This window comes from Neoarius graeffei, chromosome 5, assembly GCF_027579695.1.
Source record: "Neoarius graeffei isolate fNeoGra1 chromosome 5, fNeoGra1.pri, whole genome shotgun sequence".
Classification (NCBI taxonomy): domain Eukaryota; kingdom Metazoa; phylum Chordata; class Actinopteri; order Siluriformes; family Ariidae; genus Neoarius; species Neoarius graeffei.
In genome coordinates this window covers 11095436-11121184 of record NC_083573.1, presented here as the reverse complement: position 1 = coordinate 11121184, position 25749 = coordinate 11095436, and the positions used below count along the sequence as shown (strand labels likewise).

The 25749-nt window shown below is 43.6% G+C and overlaps 1 protein-coding gene across 3 annotated transcripts; it reads left to right on the top strand.

Moving 5' to 3' along the window:
* On the top strand, window positions 1-24580 carry LOC132886503 (uncharacterized). 3 transcript variants are annotated; one of them, XM_060921207.1, is made up of 3 exons: window positions 1-3070; window positions 3673-8143; window positions 8238-9071. In XM_060921207.1, the coding sequence occupies exon 1, from the start codon at window positions 1-3 to the stop codon at window positions 2056-2058; it is 2058 nt and encodes a 685-aa protein (XP_060777190.1). In that variant the 3' UTR covers window positions 2059-3070; window positions 3673-8143; window positions 8238-9071. The 3 variants fall into 3 exon arrangements, with proteins under 3 accessions (XP_060777190.1, XP_060777191.1, XP_060777189.1); XM_060921208.1 differs by lacking the exons at window positions 3673-8143; window positions 8238-9071 and adding an exon at window positions 22339-24580; XM_060921206.1 differs by having other exon boundaries at window positions 3673-9071.
* The last annotated feature ends 1169 nt before the right edge of the window (window positions 24581-25749 follow it).

Genomic DNA, 25749 nt, shown 5'->3' with positions numbered 1-25749 from the left:
ATGGTCCTTCCAAACCAAATGGGTGATGACAATAAAGCACTTGGCTTAGGCTACATTGTCCAGGAAGATAAGCTCCATGTCATGTCCTCCATTAATTTCTCAAAGAGGAAAAAGAAGATGCGGCTTGGCCAGAACCTCCTTCAAGAGGAAGTGAAAGCTCAGACCCCAAATCCCCTGACAAGAAGAGAGCTGCTCAGTCAAGTGGCTGGACTGTATGACCCTGCTGGCCTTGTCACTCCTGCAAAGCAAAAGGGAGCAATCCTAGTGCGTAAAGCATTCCAGGAAGCCAAAGGCAGTGGTTCCTCTGCTAAAGACACATGGGACACAGCGCTCTCTGATGGTCTGAGAGCAGATGCAATTGAGCTCTTTAAAGAGTATGTCCAGCTCTGCCAAGTGCAGTTCTCCAGGGCCCTGACTCCACCATCTCACACACAGATGCCACTTGCAGTTACATTCTCTGATGGGAGCGAGCACGCATATGGTGCAGTGATGTACTTGAGGTGGTGTTCTAGTCAAGGTCCCATCGTGAGGTTAGTGGAGTCAAAAGCCAAACTGACCCCTTTAGACCAGAAGGGTGATGCTGTGAAAGCCAAAGTCTGTGGTGCTGTGTTCGCCTCCCGTCTCAAGAAGTACTTTGAAGCCCACTGCAGGATCCAGGTGGAGAAGTGGTTCCACTTTGTGGACAGCCAGACAGTCCTTGGTGCGATCCAGAGGGAGAGCTATGGATACCAAACCTTCTTTGCGAATCGCATTGGAGAGATCCAAAGCAACTCACAAGTTCAGGACTGGTGGTGGGTCCCAGGGCCACAGAACATCGCGGACCTGATTACAAGAGGTGGAGGCCCCAAAGACCTGGATGAGGACTCGGAATGGCAGACTGGTCCTAAGTTCTTGACTCTACCTGTGAGCGAGTGGCCCATCAAGTCTGCAAAGGAAATTGCTGCTGCTGTAAGAGAAGGCATCAACAAGCTGCAAAAGAAAGCTTTCGTGGCTGCACTAACAAGGTCCCAGTCTGTAAAGCAAGTGCCGGTCCAGAGTCAAGACCAGAAGGCAAGTGGTCAGAGGCTGATAGGATCGGCAGTTCAGAGGCTCATTGACGTGAAGCGGTTCAGTGATTTGTCCAAGCTCCTGAAAACCATTGCCTGGGTCTGGAGAGCAGCAAAACGGTTCCTCAGACCAAACCGAACCCTCAACAGGCCAAAGTGGGAGGAGGTTCCACTAAACGGCATCATCACTGCCAAGGAGAGGAAAGATGCACTGATGGACCTTCTACTTGCTGCACAAGAGGGTGCCAAATTCCCTGGCACCACAACAGACCGGCTTGTGGTCTTCAAAGAACAAGGCACAGGACTCCTTGTGTGCAGAGGAAGAGTGCAGAGTTTCAAAGAAGACCATGCCGCCGTCCCGTTGCTACCAGGTGACTCGTGGGTGTCCACATTGTTAGCTCATGAGTCTCATGGTGAAGCACATGATGGAGTGGCCGGGACCCTGCTCAAAATGAGGAAGAAGGCCTGGGTCATCAGAGGAAGAAGAATTGCCCAAAAAGTTGTTGACTCTTGCCTCTTCTGCAGAAAATCAAGAGTAAGGAAGTGCCAACAAGTCATGGCTGACCTGCCTCTCGAGAGAACTGAGCCCGCTGCACCTTTTGAATTTACCACTGTGGACCTCTTTGGGCCATACCAGGTCAAAGATGAGGTCAAGAAAAGGGTGACTATGAAGGTCTGGGGTGTGGTTTTCTGTTGCATGGCCAGCAGAGCTATCCACACCGATCTGGCCAGTGCAGTATCCACAGAAGCTTTCCTGATGGCCTATCAAAAGTTCACAGCAGTCCGGGGCCATCCAAGAAAGATCTGGTCAGACCCAGGCACCAACTTTATAGGCGCAAAGCCAGTCTTGGCTGACTTGATCGAGTTCCTGGACAACCAGAATAAGGGGGCCCTGGAAGAGACTGCTGCGAGGAATGGAACTGCATGGGAGTGGAAGATCCATCCAGCTGATTCCCCACACAGAAACGGTGCTGCAGAGGCTGCTGTCCGCATTGTCAAGAAGGCACTATAGAGTTTGGGGAAGGAATCAATGCTGAGTTACGGTGAGTTCCAAACGGCTTTGTACATGGCAGCAAACCTTGCAAATGAATGCCCGATTGATGCCAGGATGCAGAGCCGGGAGGACTGTGTCCAATATGTAACTCCTAACTCTCTCTTGCTGGGAAGAGTTTCCCAATGTGGTGATGTCAAGACTTTCGATTTCACCACTTACCCTTACAAAAGACTTCAAGCAATGCAGTCAGAGGTCAGCAAGTACTGGAAAAGCTGGAGTCAGCTGGCTGGTCCCAACCTCTTTGTAAGAAGCAAGTGGCACACAGCTGAGAGGAACGTGGCTGTTGGAGACATTGTCTGGCTGTGCGACCAGAATGCAATGCGAGGTCGATTCAGACTGGGCAGAGTGGTCAGCACCAACCCCGACAGCAAAGGTATCGTGAGAGATGCAAACGTGAGAGTCGTCCCAAGCTACTGTGTCCCACTGGTGAGAGCTTTTGGTGCAAGGCAGCTGAAGACAGACGAGCAGAAGGAGGCAATTCAAACTACTGTCCTCCACAGAGATGTCCGTCATCTGGTGGTTCTGTTGCCTGTCGAGGAGCAGGAGGGTCAATGAAGGGGTCTGTGTTTGACCTTTGAGCAAGCGACCTTCCCAGTATGTCCACTGGGAAGGTTGAGTGGGAGGTGTAAAGTCAAACATAAGCTTCATGTGGTGTTGGGGTTACTCATAGGAAAACGTATGTGGAAAAATAAATAAATAAATAAAAATAGAAAAAATGGGTGGCATTTGAGTGGTGTAAAGCGCAAGTCAGCGCGTTGATAATTGGAGCGGGGCAAGTCGGCTGATCAGCGTCAGCTGGCCGCACTTTGGCCTAGTTGAGTGGGCGGAAAAAGGGAGCGTAGGTGTTTTAATTACCTTGGTGCATTCAGTTTGGAGAAGCGTTGGTGAGAGCTACACACGCAGAAACATGCTCGCTCTGAAAATTGGAAACTTGTGCTAACTGAATTCTGGAACACTGGAGAGGCAGCCGGTAAGCGCTTGTTTATTGTATTCCTCGGGTTTGGTAACTTGTGCTTTCTGGAACATTGGAGAGGCAGCTGGTAAGCGTTTGTTTATTGTATTCCTTGGGTTTGGTAACTTGTGCTCAAATCACGTCCAGTGGATTTGATGTCTGCTTTGGCACTCTTATTGGCTGCAATGTCTAGCATTTGTTGTTGCTGTAATGTTAATATCATGGGCACGAGGTGCATTTTCTTGAACTGACCGTTGGATGGTTGCATTTAGAGTAATTGGTGTCATTGCGGAGGCTCGCGTTATTTATTAAATGTGAGCGTCTGGTATTTGTAGTGGGGTGGCTTATGGTAGTAATTCTACAGCTTTGGTTAATTTTAAATGTGTATTTTTATATACATATAGTTTATTTTTCTATAGCAGTTAGAATTAAATTATAGGTTCTGGTCTGTAATTTAACAAATTGTATAGTTTATTTTTGATAAATATTTATTGTCATGTTTGCATATTGCAGTCTCTGCATGGACATATTTGCACAGTAAGAGATTGCATTTTTGCACAAAATTATTGCACATTTAACTAACATCCGCTGTTTCCATCTTTTTATTTGTTTACCCTTAGGGTTTTCACCTAAGGGCGGTCTGCTGGAAATGAGTTGTTTCCTGCATTAAAGCATCGTTTGAACTTTGAACTATGAACTTTTTTAAATAAAAAGAAAAAAAAAAAGGAAAATTCAAATGGAAACTACTGTTGCGTCATCTCCTTGAGTGAAGTCCAGTGCCTTAAAACTCCACCAGAGTTCACACCCTTTTCAAGTTGGGGAAAAGTGCACAAACCAACTAACCAAACAAATAAATCAACCAAACAAATAAACCAAACCAACAAGCAAGCAAAACTTGACAGACATATTAGGTTGGTTACAAATTGGTTCAACTTATTCACATCTGTAAAATACAGGCCTAGGTGATATCTCTGGGAGTGGTTTTGATGTATTACATGTTGCTTTATTTTTGCAGGGTGAGGTTGACATTTACATGGAATTGCCCTTTTGTTTTTCATTTGTCGCCTTCCTCGCATTCAAACTGATTCGAGCCGTGCCGTCCAAAATGGCAGCATCACATGACTTGGTCACGTGAGTGAAATACCTCAATAGATCAGGGGTTTTCAAAGTGTGGGAGAGTCAGCCACCCCTCAGAGAGCAAATAAACAACAGCGCCCCCCTTACAATTTTTGTTGTTGCTATACTTAATGTTCCATTCGTATTTTTAAAAAATGGTTGTACACATTTTTCTTTTTTTCTTTTTCACATTTTAAACATCTGTGCTTTTTAAAACATCTTTTTTTACACATTTTAAACATCTCATAGCATCGTTAGCTAGCACCTCTTGGCAGACAACACACTGTGGCAGTGGAGCATCTTCAGATCCAGTCCATGAAAATCCAAACTTTAAATAATCGTGGTCATACTTCCTTGTTTTTCCAGTCCCCCCAGGATTCTGCGGGCCTTTTTTGTGATTGTTGCGGGCTAAAATGTCTGATGTTGCGGGGGTTTTCCAAAAAAATTGTGATGAAAGTCGTGGTGTTTTTTAGGTTTTTGTTGCGATTACATTGCGGGAGGAAGTGAAAGTTGTGAGAAATTGTTGCGATTTTCTCTTTTTGTGATTAAAATTGAGTGATATGTTAAATATTAAGTTATTACTGAAAAACTATTGATTAAAAAACAAAGACACTGAGAAATGGTCCTATAAACAACTTTACCAATATAAAAGATTACCAGGACTACAAAAATGCAGAAAAATAGGCTTTACTTATCCAAATGCACCTGTTGGTTCAAAAGTTAAAGTGCATAGAACCTCACAGCACAACATGAAGTTACCTTAAAATATAATATAAATGCCTCAGCTTTCATGTAAGAAAAAAAAAACTATTAATACTAGTGCTGTGTGCAGGCAGTCTCTCCTGAAGACTAAATTAAACAATAATTATAAACTAATAAAATAAATGGCTCAGGCTTCATAGAAGAAAAAAAAAAACAATTTGAACAGAATCTCACAGTATGATGCTGAAGCTGCCTAAACAATGGAAAATAAAATACCATTTTGGCAAAAATGTTGGCATCCATTACTTTCTTGTATTAAGTAAAAAAAAAAAATAAAGTGCACACAGTCCTTCACTGTAAACATCACACACTTTCAGTAACAGAATTTAATCCTATATAAACACCGACTCGCACATCATGCAATGTTGCCAGATACTGCTGACGTTTTCCAGTCCAAAATATGTTCAAAACCCGCCAAAATGCACTTAAAACCAAGCTGGCAACACTGCGCGCATGCTGCTTCTCTTGAACATAAACACGGAAGTAAGGCAGAAGGTAGTTTGTCGACGTCACCTCAAGACGACGCCAACGATTGGTCAAATTTGCGGGAAAGTTGCGGTGATTGGATATAATTGTAACACCGCCCTGAATTCACGGGGATTGGTTGAATTTGCACTGAAGTTGCAAATCGCAACATCCTGGAGGCTCTGGGTTTTTTTGCTTGGCCCAAACTCTGTCTCCTCATTCAGTAGCTTTAGGTACTAAAAATCGATCCATTTTGTCTCTGGTAAAGGCTCCTCACGTTGTGCCCCCCCTGAAGAACTCTGGCGCCCCCCAGGGGGGGCGCGCCCCACACTTTGAAAAGCCCTGCTATAGATGATGCTGACTGGCAGGAAGTCTGGTCTCAGGCCATGAACATTTGTTTGTAACCGCACTAAATCCGTACAGTTCAGAATTGTACATCACACGCATATAACACCTGTTGTCAAGAACAAAATGGACGCTAATATTTCCCCACTTTGTTGGAAATGCAACTCTGAGACTGGTAGTTATGCTCACTGCTTCTGGTCATGTGTGAAGTTACAAAAGTATTGGTCTAGTATTGTGATCGAACTGACTGCTAACTTTGGTGTCCCAATACGGATGGACCCTTTGTGCCTGATACTTGGTCTCCCAGATGGTCGGATCACTGACAGTAAACACAGGAGACTTTTCAATATACTGACCTTTGCTGCTAGAAAGAACATTCTTCTTTTCTGGATCAAGAATGTTGCACCAACAAAAAAATCATGGCACAACATTGTTATGGACTGCATTCCTAGTGAATACATGACGTGCATGCTTCACTCAAATAGATGCTTTCTGTAAGGTTTGGGACCCTTATTTGCAGCATATTGGGCCCACGCTGTCATCTTCCTTGCTTCATGGATTTCCCAGATCAGCCTAGCCTGTCTCTGTGACTTTGTTTTAAGTGCTCACTATCTAACAAGCACCTTGTAGCCTTGCTATGTTTGTATGCTCTGTATTGATTCCTATTTGGATACTGCCCTGTCTTGCTGCAGGAGATTGAAAGGGAGGGGGCTGGATGAAGACTGTGCCCACTGTCATTTATTTTTATATTCATTTTCTATTTACTGTACCCACATGCCCACATTCTGCTGTGTTTTTTTTTTTTTCTTTTTTTTTCTTCTGTCATGTCTGAGCAGTTCAGTGTGTTTTGGTTTTGAGAAAATGTATTAAAAATATTTTTCAAAAAAAAAAAAGAAATTAACTAGGCCTGTTCTGAGACTATGACCTATGCTGCAGGAAATGAGAGCAACACCTTCCTGAGTGGGACGGATCCCGTCCCGCCCTAACAGGCCAGCAGTGCCCTCAAAATCAGCCCAATTATCTATAAAGCCCACACTGTTTTCAGAGCACCACCTGGACAACCAGCAGTTCAGTGACCACAACCTGCTGTAAGCTACATCACCACGCCGCATTGGGATGGGGCCAGAGCATACTACAGCATCGGACATCGCCTTTCCTATGATAGAGTTCCCTATAACCAGAGCTCTTTCAGGTTTCTCAGCGGTTGCATCATTAAGGAGAGCAAACCTGTTCGACACGTGAAGCGGAGAGGAGTGGCGCTCCCGTGGGCGAGCCTCAGCAGTAGCTTTGGCTCTACGCTTATGCCGCCGAGTCGTCACCCATTCGCCCCGCTGTAAGGGCTCTAATGCCGGAGTTGGGGGATTACTAACTCCACCTAGGGCATCCAGACTTTCCCCTACAGAAACTACACTGTTCTCATTCTCACTGGCCTTCTCTAATGCCTGGATACACGCTTCTAACACTATAATCTTTTCCGTCAGAGAGCTAACTAATCTGCACTTATCACAAATAAAGCTATCGCTAGCGACAGAGGAAGAATGACTAAACATCCTGCACTCAGCACACTGAACAGGCTGAAGGTGTGCCATGATGAAAGGATTCACGTACCTTAATCGAAGATCTGTTTATATTAAAGCAGATCCGATGTGGATGGCCTCCGCTTATGGTCTTTACGCAGGAGGAGAAAAAAAGAAAGCTTCTGGTCTCTGCATTCTTCCAAAAAAAGAGAGAGAAAAAAACGAAAAAAGGAAAGCGAAAGTGGAAAGTACAAAAAGGAAAGTGACAGTACAATAAAAATGAAGAGGATACTGGAAAATTATTTGTAGAAAAAAAATTTAAAAAGATTAGATAAAGATAAAAAATAAATAAACGTGCCGGAATAAGGCAGAATAAGTAAACTTATTGTAAGGACAACAGTGTGCTTTTTCTTTCATTGGCTCTTAATGATCTGTTTCGGGGGATGCATTTTGCATTATTCAAAGACAGGTGAGAATGGTGACCTGGGGTAGGGCAGCTTGCGCATTCCAGCCAAACGAGCTGTTACGCATCACAAAAGGTTACGCATCAGCAGATTCGTGCAATGAAAGTAAACATTTTACGGTACCATTTTACCATTAATGATAGCCAATCACATGTGGCCCCATCACGCCCCACCTCCCATCCCCGCCATGTTAATGTTAAATGTCACCACTGCGCCACAGTAGATTACAGTACATTACAACCAAGATAATGCGCATCAGCAGAGAGTTCCCAGCACATTCGTTCAATGAGATCAAATGGAAAGTCATCACAAGAGATATGGCAAAGTTTGGCATGCAGGGGCATTAACGTTACACCGAGAGCTGTGAGATATCACTACAAAAAGAGACCACTGCGACGCTCAGCTCCCAGAAAACTGCAGAAGTAAGTATCCAACTCATTGAGGGAATGTAAAATAGTTTACATTACAGTACGTACGAAAACAATTGATTTTTTCTGTTTTTCCTTCATTTTCAAGCAATATCCTTGCTGCAATCGATGATCTGACAAAGGCCAACACCAAAATGAATGCCCGAGCCATTCAGCAGAAAATCAAGGCAGATTTTGGTGTTGAAGTGAGTGCGACAAGTATACGCCGCGCTCGCAGACGGATGGGTTGGAAATTCTCCAAGACCCATTTCTGCCCAATGCTGAAGGAGCGCAACAAAGAGGCGAGGCTGAAGCAAGCTTCTGAGTGGAAGGCGTCAGGGGAGACATGGTACAATGTACTCTTCACCGACGAAACGACAGTTGCACTGGAGCACTTTGCAAGGCAAAGTTTCCACAGAAAGGGCCACTTCGTTTCAAAACCACGACCAAAACACCCATTGAAGCTGCATGTATGGGGAATGATTTCCAGGCTGGGGGCAGGTCCCTTCGTCATCTTTGATGGGATAATGGACAGAACCTACTTCGAGGAGACCATCATAAAAGAATTTGCGGGGCCATTTGTCAGGAAATATTTTGGGTCGATCACCACTTTTTCCAGGACAACGATCCAAGGCACACCGCAGCTGCAGCTTGCATGGCATCAGAGGGATTTGAATCCAATTGAACTGGTTTGGCACTCCATGAAGGACTATATCCGCAAAGAGGCAAAGCCATGTACAAAACAGGAGCTAGTCCAGGCCATACATGTGTTCTGGGAGACGAAAGTGACCGTGGATTTCTGCAACAGACTTATAACGGGTTTATCAAACGTAATAGATCTGGTTATTAGGAACAAAGGAGGGCATAGGGGGAAATGATAACTGTCTCTTGTCGGTTCAAATACAGTACTATACTGTTTTGTGATTACACTGTATGTGTGCACGTTTTAATAAAAATACACAAGTGGCACGAACCTCTCTACTGTCTTTCTTACAGACCCATTTACTGTTCGTAAACAAAGACGGCTGCGCGTGCACCCTGGCAGCAGAAGCAGTAAGCTTCCCAATGGATTCTGGGACAGACTGGCCTACTGATCAATCATTTAAACATGGATACAGACTGTTCTCAGCATTAACATGACATAAAATAAAAACAACAAAACAACCGGTCACTTTTTCATTTTTTGATTTTTGATTGCCGATTGAAAATAGAAAGAATGAATGATACACGGATTCAAATAATTAAGCTATACTTTCATCACAAGCATGTTGTTTAGCGGGCCCGATAAGGCCTACCGGTACTTCATGAAACAGTAATCAGTGGCTATAAGAAGTGATTTTGGAGAGTGGTAAATATAATCTAAGCAAACCAGATAAAATTTACTCGATTATTGCAGTCAGCCAAGGAATATTTAGGAATCATCTGAAAGTCTTTTTTGGGGGTACATCTTACCTTCTCCGAATAAGTAATGGTTACTAAGTGATATTAATTACCTTTGATTAGTAATTATCAGGTATTACCTACGGTACTAGCAAACAAGAGATAATTTTACCCAATTTCAATGAGAAAGTAGCTGTTGAATAGATACATAAATGGGAGGTAAATTTTACCCAATTTATTTAAGTATTTCATACAGTAGCTTTTTATTTCAGTTATTTTATACTCAACATATGGAATTAAATCTACCCCAAACAAGTCAATGCAAATTGTTACCTCAGATTTATTGGGTAAATTCTATAGGTTACTTTTTTCAGTGTTGAAATTTCCATCCATCCATCATCTGTAGCTGCTTATCCTGTCCTAAAGGGTCGCAGGCAAGCTGGAGCCTGTCCCAGCTGATGATGGGCAAGAGGCGGGGTACACCCTGGACAAGTCACCAGGTCATCGCAGGGCTGACACATAGACACAGACAACCATTCACACTGGGACTGAATTTTATTTTACTTTATTGTTTATAAGGGGTGCTGATGTGGCTGTCTGCATGCTTGGTGAATTTGGGCTTCCTGAATTAGGTAAAGTGAATTAGACAATGTTTCTTGAAGGGAAAGGAAGGTGAAACTTAAAAAAAAATCCCATTCATTTTATTTGTTCAGTTTCAATGAAAATAACCTGTTTATTACTGTTAGTACTGCTTCCAGTGTGATGTCTGGTTATTTCTTTGATTAGAAGTATCGAAGAATAAGAGAATAATATAAATGTTAATTTGCTGAAAAGGTTATAAATTTTACTGCAGTATGATCAATGTTTAATTGTTTATTTTATTGTAAAGGTTTGGTACAAGGGTTATGCAAACAAAACTGAAATAACCAGGGTGTTATCACTAATTAGAGGTAACGTAAAGAGGCTCAAGAGTGTATGGGTAGAAGAAAACAGGACAACCTTAATTTAAGTATACTTATTAGTGAGTTTAATTTGCTGGAGTAAAGAACTTGGGGGTCTGTTAGGTTCAACCCAGTTTGAAACGGTCAATCGGTCAACTTATTTCTCGGGACCCCCGCCCTTGTACCACCTGCAGAATTCTGGGACGGAACACCGCAAAAAAACAGAGAACCAGAGATCGGTTTAACTACTGTTTATTCACAGTATTCTCGCCAAAGATGAAAGATTACAAACACCTTTTATAACAAATCATAATCTCTCCAAACGGCTATTGTGTCTGTCAAATGTGTGTGTGTTTGTATGTGACCTCAGAGAGGGGTGTGTGTGTGTGTGTGTGTGTGTGTGTGTGTGTGTGTGTGTGTGTCTATGTTGAAATACCAGCCACTTGTCAATACTATCATGGGCCTTGGATTTCAGTGTAAACTAGTTGTTCTAGTATTTGGGAGTCTTGGACATGTACACAAACTTGTTCTATCAGGAATGCAACTATGTGGGCTACGAAAAACAACCGCAAAGAGACTGGCGAAGTACTGTTCCATATCTGCCATAATAGGTAGCTTGTCCATTTGGAGACGGAGATGTCATATTTTTCCATAGATATTGTTGGATTGACTAATTGAATGATCACTTTTACAAATCTGCAGTGGTTTCCAGTAATGTTTGGATCTGTGGATCTTTCTTGTGCTGTGATCCAAATAAAAGTATTAAACTATGGGAGGGTGTGAGTGAGTGACATCATTTTGATATCTGTGTCTATGTGCTAGGTCAGCAAATCACATCTTAATTCCATATGTATGTGTGTGTGTGTGTGAATGAAACCTTCAATCATAAGCAAAATAATATTTCAGCAATTCAGCAATTTCATTTACGCACATCAAAGCGCGCGAGATGTTTTTACGACAATGTTTTAAACAAAGACTATGTTTGGTCTAACAAAGAAGTGTTCTTCTCCACTGGACGAAGGTCAGGCTACACAGGAACAGTTTAAAATCACTGCCATAGCATATGCAATAGTCCAAAATAATAAAGGATCTTAAAAAGCTCTAAAATATAAAGTCTTAACTCTTTGTTCAGCAATAAGGCTACCATTACATCCAACATTAAAGTGTGTGTGGGTCGATCTGACATCAAAACAGACCTTGGCATTGTTCAGACACATCTCTGATCAAAAATACACATTTCATAAACAAAATGTTCCCAAACAATGTCCAGCCGAGACAGAAGGTCATTTTTAACTGAACCTTAAGTTAATCCTTAAGTTAATCCTTAATTTTGTCTCCATTTTAATAAATTACTGCCTTCTTGGTCAAGAATAATACTTATATAAACCTAACAATCCCCCCCCCCCCTTGATAATAGTATCACTATTATCAAATCCTAGGACCATATATTATCACGTCATGATCATATATGTGATTACATCGAGAATTAATCTTGAGTTAATCTTTGCCCTTCTTGGCGTATATTGGTGCTCAGAGGGCGGGCATGTTGCAGGCCTGATGTGATGCTTGGGAGTGGACAGGCCCAAAACTAAATAAAATGAAAATTTATTTGTACCATACAGAATCATACAGAGTACAACATGCAGTGAAATGCTTATTAGAATGCTCCGTAGGTCGTGAAGATAGCTGGGGGGGGGCTAAAATAGGATGTAACTAGAAATCTGAAATTTTCACTCAGTACGTTTACATGCACATCCAAATCGAGCTGCTGTCGGTAATCGAGCAAAGGGTCCCAGCAGGGGTGCCAGAGAAATCCAATCCTACATGCACACAAGGAAATCGAGCTATTGTGTGAGGTACATTGTGCACCCAAGCCACAGGTGGTGCTACACGCCCCATCGTGTTGGTACACTTCCGGTTGTCATCATGAAGAAGAGCTATTCAAGAGTGTAAACAAAGTTATCAGTTCCGTGTTCTCCATTGCGCATTTTTCTCCCGTCCATGAATTTTAATATATTCAACTCCTTAAGCTGAATGAGCATGAACTCTGTCTCCTCATTGCTCCAGAAGTGCACGTTTCTGCTCGCCATTTTCTCTTCTTCGATTGTTCCTCCTGACCTCTTCTGCTGCTCACTACTACTGTTGTCATGCCGACCGAGGCTGTCGTGTTTCCCGCTTGTGGTCTTGTCACTCGTCACTTCCGGAAGGGGCAGTGCTGAAGTAAGTAGCTCGACTACATAGCTCGATAGGGTATACATGCACTAAGTAGCTCGGCAAAAATCGCATAATCTAGGTCGTGTAGCTCGATTACGAGAAATCAAGTTTGGTTCAATTTCAGCCTAGCTAAGGTGTTTCCATGGCATTTAGAACTTCGATTTCAGTCGAGCAACGGCAGAAATTCGATTTTCTCTATGTGCATGTAAACGCACTGACTGACAATTTTGAGTCTTTATCTATTTCAAATGTTAACTGACAACATTAACATTAACAGCCTTGTGCCATTTGCCTCATGCTGAGTGACAATCACCTCATGCCAAGCATCATTCACCTCGCGACTCCCTCTACAGACAGTTACCCCTAGACAGTTCTGTCATGTCACTCTTCTTACAATATATTTACACTCATCCAATCTACATTTTCACTGCACTATTTACCAATTACACATTTTAAAAGTCTGATAACAACTTCTGTTCTGACATATTGACAACCAAATCTGATACCATTCTCTTTTTAAAGAGAACGTTCTTGTTATGTACCATTTTATAGGAACTTGTTATGTACCATTTTATTGTTACAGTATTCACTGAGCGCCAACCTCTGCCAAACAAGTATTCTAATTTCCTTCGCCCATTTGGTTGTTATATGAAAGTTATAGATCTAGAGGAAATGTATTACATTAGAGCTACAATACTCAATAAACTATATCAACATCACTAAGTTATTCCATTGATTTTAATAGTTGAGCTATAAACTATTAGACACTTGAATTAATGATGAATGAATTTGAGACTGACCCCTTTTTACATGAGACTGATTTGATAAGCCTATTGCATCTACATATTTTGGTGCCCCGTGTGAGGATTGGTATTGTTTGCTTCAGTGATTTTTGTAGCAATAACGGATAAATTGAGTGTTGAGCCATTCCAGGCCTCTACCCAGTAATAGGCTAGTCAAGTGGAATTGCCAAGGCTATACCAGAGTGTTATTTTGGGCTAATTGCAGTGTAGTGATAGTGTTGTTTAATGACCAGTCTTGTGTGTCAGTCATACTGTGAACACAGCTAGTTGGGAGTAAGTGACTGTGTCACCAGTAGCCATTGGTAGAAACAAGTACAGTTGCCATACTTAGTTGGCATATTTTGAGAGAGAGTGATAGTAAACAAGATCCACAGGTTAGAAGCCTCACCTGTGCATTTTCTTATTTTCACTGTTTGAGCACAGCCTGTCTGTCGTCGCCTCATAGACACGACATTATCTTACATTAAAAGGGGTAGACCAAGAAATAGTGCTCACGTCACTAGCTTGTCAGGTGTAGGTCCGTGCCCGAACCAGACAGTCAGGATGAGCCGCCGTAATATCCCACGTACGTCAGGAGGGGAGGATAGCCTTCCTCCTCTGGAACCTATTCCCCTCTCTGACCTCGTCTCTGATCTCCTCAAAATCTCTCCTAAGGAAAGGGAAGAACTTGGGCAATTAACCCAGGATGAGTATCAGACAGAAATTGACAGCTTGATACAATACATACAGAATCCCCAGCACAGTGTCATCACCATCCAAGAGGTGGTAGGCAAGTTATTTCTGCTCCATCACCAACGTACCCACAAGGAGCTGGAAACACTCTGGGGGGAGAACAGAGAGCTGAGTGCTAGCCGCGACCAGCTAGACGCAATGAATCAGACCCTGCATGATGAACTCAAGCTTACCATCAATTTGCTAGAGGAGTGTGCCAATAGACCCCAGCTAGCTGAACGGTCTAGCAGGAAAGCTGCCAATGACCGGGCCCAGGAAGAAAGTCGCAAAACGCATGCCAGGGTCCAAGCGGTGCTTCATGCACCATCCCTGGAGGCAAAGGCAGAAACAGAGCCAGGAGCTGGGAGAGGGACCAAGTCTGACACAGACTATGAAGATTTTTTGGTCGGTCGCCAAATGCAATTGCCCTTAGCAAAGAGCTCCGGACCCCATACTCCCAAAGCACCCCCCACAGAATACCATGAGGGACACGGTTGAATGCCTTCTCCAAATCCACAAAGCATATGTGGACTGGTTGGGCAAACTCCCATGAACCCTCGAGCACCCTATGAAGGGTATAGAGCTGGTCCAGTGTTCTGCGACCAGGACGAAAACCGCATTGTTCCTCCTGGATCTGAGGTTTGACTATTGGCCGAATTCTCCTCTCCAGTACCTTGGAGTAAACCTTCCCTGGGAGGCTGAGAAGTGTGATTCCCCTATAATTGGAGAACACTCTCTGGTCCCCTTTCTTAAAAAGAGGGACCACCACCCCAGTCTGCCACTCCAGAGGCACTGTCCCCGACCGCCACGCGATGTTGCAGAGGCGTGTCAGCCAAGACAGCTCCACAACATCCAGAGACTTGAGATACTCGGGGCAGATCTCATCCACCCCCGGTGCCTTGCCACTGAGGAGCTTGCTAACCACCTCAGTGACTTCGGCTTGGGTAATCGATGAGTCCACCTCTGAGTCATCAGCCTCCGCTTCCTCAATGGAAGACGTGACAGTGGGATTGAGGAGATCCTCAAAGTATTCCTTCCACCACCCAACAATGTCCCCAGTCAAGGTCAACAGCTCCCCACCCGCACTGTAAACAGTGTTGGCAGAGTACTGCTTCCCCCTCCTGAGGCGCCGGACGGTTTGCCAGAATTTCTTCGAGGCTGACCGATAGTCCTCCTCCATGGCCTCACCGAACTCCTCCCAGTTCCGAGTTTTTGCTTCCGCAACTGCCCGAGCTGCGTGCCACTTGGCCTGCCGATACCCATCAGCTGCCTCAGGAGTCCCGGAGGCCAACATGGCCCGATAGGACTACTTCTTCAGCTTGACGGCACCCCTTACTTCCGGTGTCCACCACCGGGTTCAGGGATTGCCACCATGACAGGCACCAGAGACCTTGCGGCTACAGCTCCGAACAGCCGCGTCAACAATTGAGGCAGAGAGCATGGTCCATTCAGACTCAATGTCCCCCGCCTCCCTCAGAAGCTGGGAGAAGCTCTCCCGGAGGTGGGAGTTAAAGACCTCCCTGACAGAGTGCTCGGCCAGACGTTCCCAGCAGACCCTCACCATACGTTTAGGCCTGCCAGGTCTGTCCAACTTCCTCCTCCGCCAGCGGATCCAACTCACCACCAGGTGGTGATCAGTTGACAGCTCAGCCCCTCTCTTCACCCGAGTGTCCAAGACATAGGGCCGGAGATCACATGAAACGACTACAAAGTCGATCATCGACCTCCGACCTAAGGTGTCCTGGTGCCACGTGCACTTATGGACACCCCTATGCTCGAACATGGTGTTCGTTATGGACAAACCGTGACTAGCACAGAAGTCCAATAACAAAACACCACTCGGGTTCAGATCGGGGAGGCCGTTCCTCCCAACCACGCCCCTCCAGGTGACACTGTCGTCGCCCACGTGAGCATTGAAGTCCCCCAGTAGCACAATGGAGTCCCCAGTCTGAGCACCCCTCAGTACCTCTCCCAGGGACTCCAAGAAGGCCGGATACTCTATACTGCTATTTGGCCCGTAGGCACAAACAACAGCAAGAGCCCTCTCCCCAATCCGAAGGCGCAGAGAGGCGACCCTCTCGTTCACTGGGGTAAACTCCAACACATGGCGGCTGAGCTGGGGAGCTATAAGCAAGCCCACACCAGCCCGCCGCCGCTCACCACGGGCGACTCCAGAGAAGTGGAAAGTCCAGCCCTTCTCGAGGAGCTGGGTTCCAGAGCCCAAGCTATGCGTGGAGGTGAGCCCGACTATCTCTAGCCAGTACCTCTCAACCTCCCGCACAAGCTCAGGCTCCTTCCCCCCCAGTGAAGTGACATTCCATGTCCCAACAGCCAGCTGCTGTGTCCGGGGATCAGGTCGTCGAGGCCCCTGCCTTCGACTGCCACCCAATCCACATTGCACCAAACCCCTACTGCTACCTCTGTGGGTGGTGAACCCACAGGAGGTCGGGCCCACGTCACCTCTTCGGGCTGAGCCCGGCCGGGCCCCATGGGCAAAGGCCTGGCCACCAAGCGCTCGCATACGAGCCCCAACCCCGGGCCTGGCTCCAGGGTGGGGCCCCGGCTGCATCCTACCGGGCGACGTCACGGTCCTGGATTTTTTCTCCATAGGGGGTTTTTGGTGAACTGCTCTTGGTCTGGCCTGTCACCTAGAACCTGTCTGCCTTGGGAAACCCTACCAGGGGCATAATGCCCCCGACAACATAGCTCCTAGGATCATTCAAGCACACAAACCCCTCCACCACAATAAGGTGGCAGTTCTAGGAGGGGCTCCTAGAGCTGTGGCCGCAAGGTCTCCGGTGCCTGTCGTGGCGGCAATCCCCGAACCCGGTGGTGGACACCGGAAGTAAGGGATGCCGTCAAGCTAAAGAAGGAGTCCTATCGGGCCATGTTGACCTCCGGGACTCCTGAGGCAGCCGACGGGTATCGGCAGGCCAGGCGTGCTGCAGCTCGGGCAGTTGCGGAGGCAAAAACTCGGAACTGGGAGGAGTTCGGGGAGGCCATGGAGAAGGACTATCGGTCGGCCTCGAAGAAATTCTGGCAAACCGTCCGGCGCCTCAGGAGGGGGAAGCAGTACTCTGCCAACACTGTTTACAGTGCAGGTGGGGAGCTGTTGACCTCGACTGGGGACATTGTCGGGCGGTGGAAGGAATACTTTGAGGATCTCCTCAATCCCACCGTCATGTCTTCCACTGAGGAGACTGAGGCTGATGACTCAGAGGTGGACTCGTCCATTACCCAAGCCGAAGTAACTGAGGTGGTTTGCAAGCTCCTCGGTGGCAAGGCACCGGGGGTGGATGAGATCCGCCCTGAGTATCTCAAGTCTCTGGATGTTGTGGGGCTGTCTTGGTTGACACGCCTCTGCAACATCGCGTGGCGGTCGGGGACAGTGCCTCTGGAGTGGCAGACTGGGGTGGTGGTCCCTCTTTTTAAGAAAGGGGACCGGAGAGTGTGCTCCAATTATAGGGGAATCACACTTCTCAGCCTCCCAGGGAAAGTTTACTCCAGGGTACTGGAGAGGAGAATTCGACCAATAGTCGAACCTCGGATCCAGGAGGAACAATGCGGTTTTCGTCCTGGTCGCGGAACACTGGACCAGCTCTATACCCTTCATAGGGTGCTCGAGGGTTCATGGGAGTTTGCCCAACCAGTCCACATGTGCTTTGTGGATCTGGAGAAGGCATTCGACCGTGTCCCCCGTGGTATTCTGTGGGGGGTGCTTCGGGAGTATGGGGTTCGGGGCTCTTTGCTAAGGGCTGTCCGGTCCCTGTACGAACGGAGCAGGAGTCTGGTTCGCATTGCCGGCAGTAAGTCAGACCTGTTCCCTGTGCATGTTGGACTCCGGCAGGGCTGCCCTTTGTCACCGGTTCTGTTCATAATTTTTATGGACAGAATTTCTAGGCGCAGCCAGGGGCCGGAAGGAATCCTGTTTGGGAACCACAGGATTTCATCTCTGCTTTTTGCGGATGATGTTGTCCTGTTGGCTTCTTCAAACCAGGACCTTCAGCATGCACTGGGGCGGTTTGCAGTCGAGTGTGAAGCGGCTGGGATGAGAATCAGCACCTCCAAGTCCGAGGCCATGGTTCTTGACCGGAAAAGGGTGGCTTGCCCTCTCAGGTTGGTGGAGAAGTCCTGCCTCAAGTGGAGGAGTTTAAGTATCTCGGGATCTTGTTCACGAGTGAGGGAAGGATGGAGCGTGAGATCGACAGGCGGATCGGTGCAGCCTCCGCAGTGATGCCGTCGCTTTACCGGTCCGTCATGGTGAAGAAGGAGCTGAGCCAAAAGGCGAAGCTCTCAATTTACCGGTCGATCTACGTTCCGACTCTCACCTATGGTCATGAGCTTTGGGTAATGACAGAAAGAACAAGATCGCGGATACAAGCGGCTGAAATGAGTTTCCTTCGCAGGGTGGCTGGGCGCTCCCTTAGAGATTGGGTGAGAAGCACAGTCACTCGGGAGGAGCTCGGAGTAGAGCCGCTGCTCCTCCACATCGAGAGGAACCAGCTGAGGTGGCTCGGGCATCTTTTTCAGATGCCTCCTGGACGCCTCCCTGGGGAGGTGTTCCAGGCATGTCCCCCCGGGAGGAGGCCCCGGGGAAGACCCAGGACACGCTGGAGGGACTATGTCTCTCGGCTGGCCTGGGAACGCCTCGGTGTTCTTCCCGAGGAGCTGGCCGAGGTGTCTGGGGAAAGGGAAGTTTGGGCTTCCATGCTTGGACTGCTGCCTCCGCGACCCGGTCCCGGATAAGCGGAAGAAGACGAGACGAGACAAGACGAGACGAGACGAGACGAGACGAGATTTAGTTGTACGGTACTTTATATGGTTGGTTTGTTTCTTTGGCTGAGTATTGGTATTTCAATAGCATATTACCTGAGGTATTGCGGTCACTTGTTAAGTTGGCAGTAGAACTTTTTTGTGTAGAAGTTCAGCACTTTGTGGACCTGACTTTTGCACTCATTATGTGTCGCTCTGAATAAGAGTGTGTGCTAAATGCCATGCGATGTAGTGTGTGTGTGTCTCACTTACTGGCTAAGTATCAAATTGCACAGTACTCTGCCTTTTGAGCTCAACATATGGCAGTTTGAAATCCGGCCACTAAAGCCTAAAAACTGCACTGGTTACAATAGAAGTGTTTCATCAAAATGTAATAATTCTCAATAATTTATCAGTTATAGGTCCAGGTCCAGATAGGACAGTATCTGGGTCCAGACCCGAACCTATAACCAATATATTATTGAGATGTATTACATTTTGGCGTAGCGCTTCTATTTTAACTGGTGCAACTTTTAGCCTTTCATGTGAATGAGGTACACACACAAACACACAAGAAAAAAGTAGACAATAGGCACTTTCGGACCAGGGGTACTTTTTTCATAGTTCATAGAACTGTTGGAGGAATTTCTCTTTTTTTTTGTGCATCGACACTGCAGGAACTGACAATGATTGTTGTTCTTAGAATGCCATTTTGAGGTACTTTTTTTAGTTCCCACCTCAGGGTAGGAACTTTCCAAACATAAAAGGAACCATGAGTGATGTAAGTGTATGGTGATTGGTTTAGACATAAGTGTATGTTGATTGGTTGAAGGTTGAACAGGAACCAATGCAGCACTAGCAACTGGCACTGTGTGAAAAGATCTGTGTAAAATATTATCCATGTAAACAGCAGCTCTTAACATTAGCATTAAAGAATGGAAAAATAAACATGGACAAATAGACTGACATAGAAGTCCAGGCTTTATTGAGCATATATGCAACAGAGAAAATACAGCACAATTTTGACATATCTAATTGAAGTATAAAAATGTTTGGTCACATTTTATGTGAAAGTCACACTAGAAAGCTGGCTTCAGCATTCCTACTGGCGACGCAAATGCAAAAAGAAAAAAAATGACTTGAAGGTATGTAGTTCTCAGGGGAGCATCTCAGTAGGTAGTTCCTCGCATAAGTCCCAAGAACTGTTTAGTTCAAAAATGCCAAAAGAAAAAAAAGTTCCTCAGCATGCTCTCAGCAAAGAACTTTTGTAAAGTTTGCAAGTTTTTATATTGCTGACATTCAGAACAGATATTTTTTTGATTGATTGATTGATTGATTGATTGATTGATTGATTGATTGATTGATTCCAAACAGTAAAGAAGAAAGATATAAAAATAAATAAATAAAAAATGCAATAATCAAAAGATCATCATAAACAGAATAGCGTAGCCACAAGGCAGTAACATAATAATGTTCAGAAAGGATTAGGAAGAAGTAAATAACTTATCAAATCCTAACCCTCTATACCACCGCTAATCAAACGTCACTTTCCGCCATAATAAACTATATATACAAAAGAAAACAAAAGCAACTAACAAAAAAGAAAACATAACATACCAAGACATACCAACATGGTATAATATCGACCAAATCAAATCATATATACAGATACTTATGCATATATACACACATACAATACATATATACAGTACATACATATACACATACCTATAACTATACCCAAAATACAAGAAGACCAGTCACAGACTTGCTCTCAATTTCATCATCACCTATATAGTCTGCCTGTCCTCATTCTCATATATTTTTAGTAACATGTTTTTATATAATTTTTTAAACAGTTTTATGTTGGTGCTATTTTTGAGCTCATTATCCAGACCATTCCACAATTGCACCCCATGGACTGTTATGCACATACTTTTCAGAGTTGTTCTAATATTTACTCTCTTAAAATTAATTTCCCCTCTCAGGTTATACCCACCCTGCCTTTCCATAAACATATTTTGTACCTCACCCGGAAGAAGGTTATGTCTTGCTTTATACATAATTTGTGCAGTCTTGTGTTTAACCAGATCAGTGAATTTCAGAGTGTGTGCTTTTACGAATAATGCATTTGTATGCTCAAGATATCCCGTATTATTGACAATTCTTATTGCTCTTTTTTGTAATGTGCATAATGGCTGTAGGTTAGATTTGTAGGTATTACCCCATATCTCCACACAGTAGCTCAGATATGGAAGTATGAGTGCATTATACATTTCTTTAGTAAAGTGTGATCAAACTGTTGGAAATTAACTGACTGTGGCATGATCAAGCAGGAGCAACCAGTGTCTTTCATGAGTTCTTTCATGCTGCGTGACATCGGGACCTATGTAACATGCATTTTTGTGACGTGCACATGCACATTTGCGAATTTACAATGGACCTCAAACTCAGGAAACTGGCAACAGAAGCCCTTGAAAGGCTATAGCAATGAAGCAATGAGCCTGACATTGCTGTTTTGAGCCTGTTTTGAGTGGTATTCATGCTTCAAGAGTAGCAGAATATCACTGGAGGACAAGGAGAGGTCAGGGCAATCCAACAATCCTGATGCATAATGCACTCAACTTGTTGGATAATTTTGAGGATTGTGCTCATGAAGCATTTTAAGGGTCTCCATTGCCAATTTTCTGAGTTTGACACAGAATTTAATGTTTGCTCCCTGGTCTCTGTTTGAGGTCGATAGTAAACTTGAAAATGCGCATGTGCACGTTGTCACAAAAAATGCATGTAACACAGGTCCCTATGTTGACAGGTCCTGATGTTGAAGTTACTGATTGCTCTTTCTGCAAGTCTGAGAGCTTTTTCATCGCACCCTATATAGGCAGAAAAAAATTCAGAGAGTCCAAATTAAGAGGTGCAATATAATCTAGAGAAGGCGTATAATATTGTCCAACATATTCTAGAGCAATATTTTCAACCATGTTGAAAACACCATGCTGATATGGGATTAGCAGACAATGTATGTTATACTTACAGCCACTCTCATACATCAGTTGCATGCTGTGATCATACGAAGTATTATCCTTAAAGTGAAAAGTAAATTTTAACCATTCCAAAAAGATGCATTAATAACTACAGAATTGAACAGCAAAAAAAGTAGAGTACTTCCATATTTTTAAAGAGGGGCTAGTTTCCAACAATTTCTTCATAATTTAATCAAAAAGGTCAACTTTCATATATTCAATATTCATTACATATGAAGTGAAATATTTCAAGCCTTTTTGGTTTTAATTTTAATGATTATGGCTTATAGTTCATGAAAATCAGAAATCCAGTACCTCAAAATAGTTGAATATTTCATTTAGAGTTTGAGTAAAACAGTATAAAGACTGTGTATCTCTCGGTCTAGGTCAGTACGCACAACTACAATCATGGGGAAGATTACTGACTTGACAGTTGTCCAGAAGATGATCATCAACACAAGAAGGGAAAGCCACAGAATGTAATTCCTGAAAAGGCTGGCTGGAAAAGGTACACAAGCAACAGGGATGACTGCAGCCTTGAAAGGATTGTCAAGAAAAAAAATCAATTCAAGAACTTGAGAGAGCTTCACAAGGAGTGGACTGAGAATGGTGTCAGTGAATCAAGATCCACAACGCACAGACATCTTCATGAAAGGAGCTACAACTGTCGCATTTCTAATATCAGTCCACTCTTGAACCACAGACAACATCAGAAGCATTTTACCTGGGCTAAGGAGAGAAAGAACTGGACTGTTGCTCAATGGTCCAAAGTCCTCTTTTCAGATGAAAGTAAATTTTTCATTTCATTTGGAAATTGAGGTTCTAGAGTCTGGAGGAAGAGTGGAGAGAATCCAAGGTGTTTGAAGTCCAGTGTGAAGTTTCTGCAGTTTGTGATGATTTGGGGTGTCATGTCATTTGCTGGTGTTGGTCCACTGTATTTTATCAAGTCCACAGTCAAAACAGTCATCTACCAGGAGATTTTAGAGCACTTCATGCTTCCATCTACTAACAAGCTTTATGGAGATGCCAGTTTACTTTTCCTTAGCGCTTGCCCACAGTGCCAAAACTACGACCAAAATGGTTTGCTGACCATAATTTTACTGTGCTTGATTGGGCAGCCAACTCACCTGTCCTGGACCCCGTAGAGCAGTGTTTCCCAACCACTGTGCCACGGCACATTAGTGTGCTGTGAGAGATCATCAGGTGTACAGTGGGACATTATCCAATTTCACTTAATTGTTCCGAAAATTATTTATTTACTGCAAGTAATTTGTCTTCGTTCGTCTATGCCAGCGACGTATAGTGACCAGCAGAACAATTAAATACTCTTCCAATAGATGGCAGCAGGTAGCTAATTAACCTGTGTATCTACCTGTTGCCATTCAAACAATAGAATTAGTAATGCTTCGGGTGTGAGAGCGGTGATAGCGATAGCAGGGATGAGAGTTTCCCACTTTTCAGCGGATTTCCACTTTTTCTGAGTAAAAATCGACCTTTTTATATTATGCCAAATCCGTTGAGATTTTTTTTTTTCATTTATTGAGGGGTTGGGGTGTGTTCCTTCGTGATACTCAAGCGTAATTAATTCCTACGACGATATTACATGTTTACATTTTCGCCATCTTTAGTCTCGCTAAGTCTCGCAGTAGAATACGTGTTATCTACAATGTAATTGGCCAAAACATTGATGGCGAGAGCATGATAGCCAATCATAACAGTTCTTACAAAAGAGAGGACTGACAAGCTTTTGTCTCTGGCCAAAAAGCTGAAGTCGTTGTCGAAATGATCAAATGAAAATGAGAAGTGACTGTGAACTATAAATAATTGTATAAAGTGTACATAGACATTATCCCATAAACTTAGCATTCGTTTGATTTAATACATTGAACATGTATATGATAGTCAGTAAATCTGAATTAATGCTGACAGTTTTGAAAACTTAAATATTTCAAAAGACTTTTTGAAGAAATCATATGCGACTAATGAGGACATAGGGAGAAAAGGTCAGTCACCCTAAGAAATTTTATTTAATATATGAACGTTTTGATAATTAATAGAACTTAAGTTTAATGTGAATTTAGTTTGTCATTTTTGTTGATCATGAATTATAACCATTCTCGAAGTCGGACATCCGGGTACTTTTGACGTCAGGTCACATGACCTTGGAGCCACCATATTTAACTAGGGGAAAGCCTGGCTTTATTGTGTTACACTGTGTTAGCAATAAAATGCCTAAAAGCTGTTGTGTTGTTGGCTGCACAGCCAATGCAAACAAGAACCCAGCATTAAAGTTTCATATGTTGCCATTAGGTGGGAAAAGACGTTTGCAGTGGCTGAGAGCCATAAATAGAAGTGAAATCAAGTCTGATGGATCTGTGAACCATGAGAAGCTCTGGGAGCCTAACTCTAACTATACTTATGTTTGTGGGCAACACTTTATAAGTGGTGAGTAATCACTGAGAATAAAATCCAATAAAATGTTAAGATATATTTATCTTCATTGTATGGATCAGGATGTAATACTGCAATACACTAAATGTATGTATTTGACCTCTTTGTTTACCTGTGTTAGTGCTTGTGTACTGAACTGGTGCATGTAAAGGCTTGAATTTTTAAATTTGAGTTATTTTATAGGCTTATTCCCAAATAGATAAGTGGCAAGTAGGACAAATTACTATATCATATAGACAAGTGTATATTTTATACCAAAATGATTTGTATTAAAAATGTTTTAATGTAATAATGTTTTCTGCAGTTGTCTTTTATTAAATATATAAATTATTATATCTATACATTATTAATATATTCATTTAATATATATTTTATAGATATTTCTATCCACATCTTTACTTTTAATAAAAATGGATTGACAATATGTGGTTTCACTGAAGTATGTATCAATATTTTTTCAGGAGAAAAAGTGTACCAAAACCTAGTAGTGCTGCGTGCTTCCCCTAATTCCCCTAACATGTACCTCTCTCTTTCCCCTAGTCAAATATGGTGGGCCTGTTGTCAAGGTGTGTCACGTGATCATGACGTCACGCTGACTTCGAGAATACCCTTGAATGTAGAATGTGATTTTATTTTGAATTCAAACAATACTCCTATTGATTTGAAACATATTTTCATGTAAATATATAAAAAAGACAACAGATTTTTTTATCTACTACAGCTCAGATTGCAGGAAAAGTGGCTTGTAAGGCCTTATTTTTCAAAATTTTCCTGGGGGGGGTATCCCTCCCAGACCCCCGGCTTTGGATGTGTGTGTGTGTGTGTGTGTGTGTGTATGTATGTGTATGTGTATATATATATATATATATATATATATATATATATATATATATATATATATAATCAGTGGCGGCTGGTAGTCTTTCAAACAGGGGAGGCTGGTCGGTTACGATATTTCCAGATTTTAAAAGAAAAAACACATCAGTTTTGCCCATACTCTTGCCTCTGATCTGGCTGATTGTTGGCAGGGTCACAAACTGTGAAATAACAGGTTCTTTAGGCCCATTAGCCTACTGTCCAATATACCTGGTGTTGGGGGGGGGGATATTTTAACATTTTATATTTTAAAATTGTGGCATGTTGTTTAAAAATTGATCATTTATTGAAAGCAGCTCTTTGTCAGGAACCTCAGCAGTAACAGCAGAGTGTTCTGGAATAGGCACAAGCACTGACCTTGGGGAGCCAAACATAGAGCTGGGGGCCACACATTTCATTCAATGACACTTTCCCGATATTTTACTTATTTTGACTGAGAAATGTTTTATTGACAATTTTGATAACCCTTC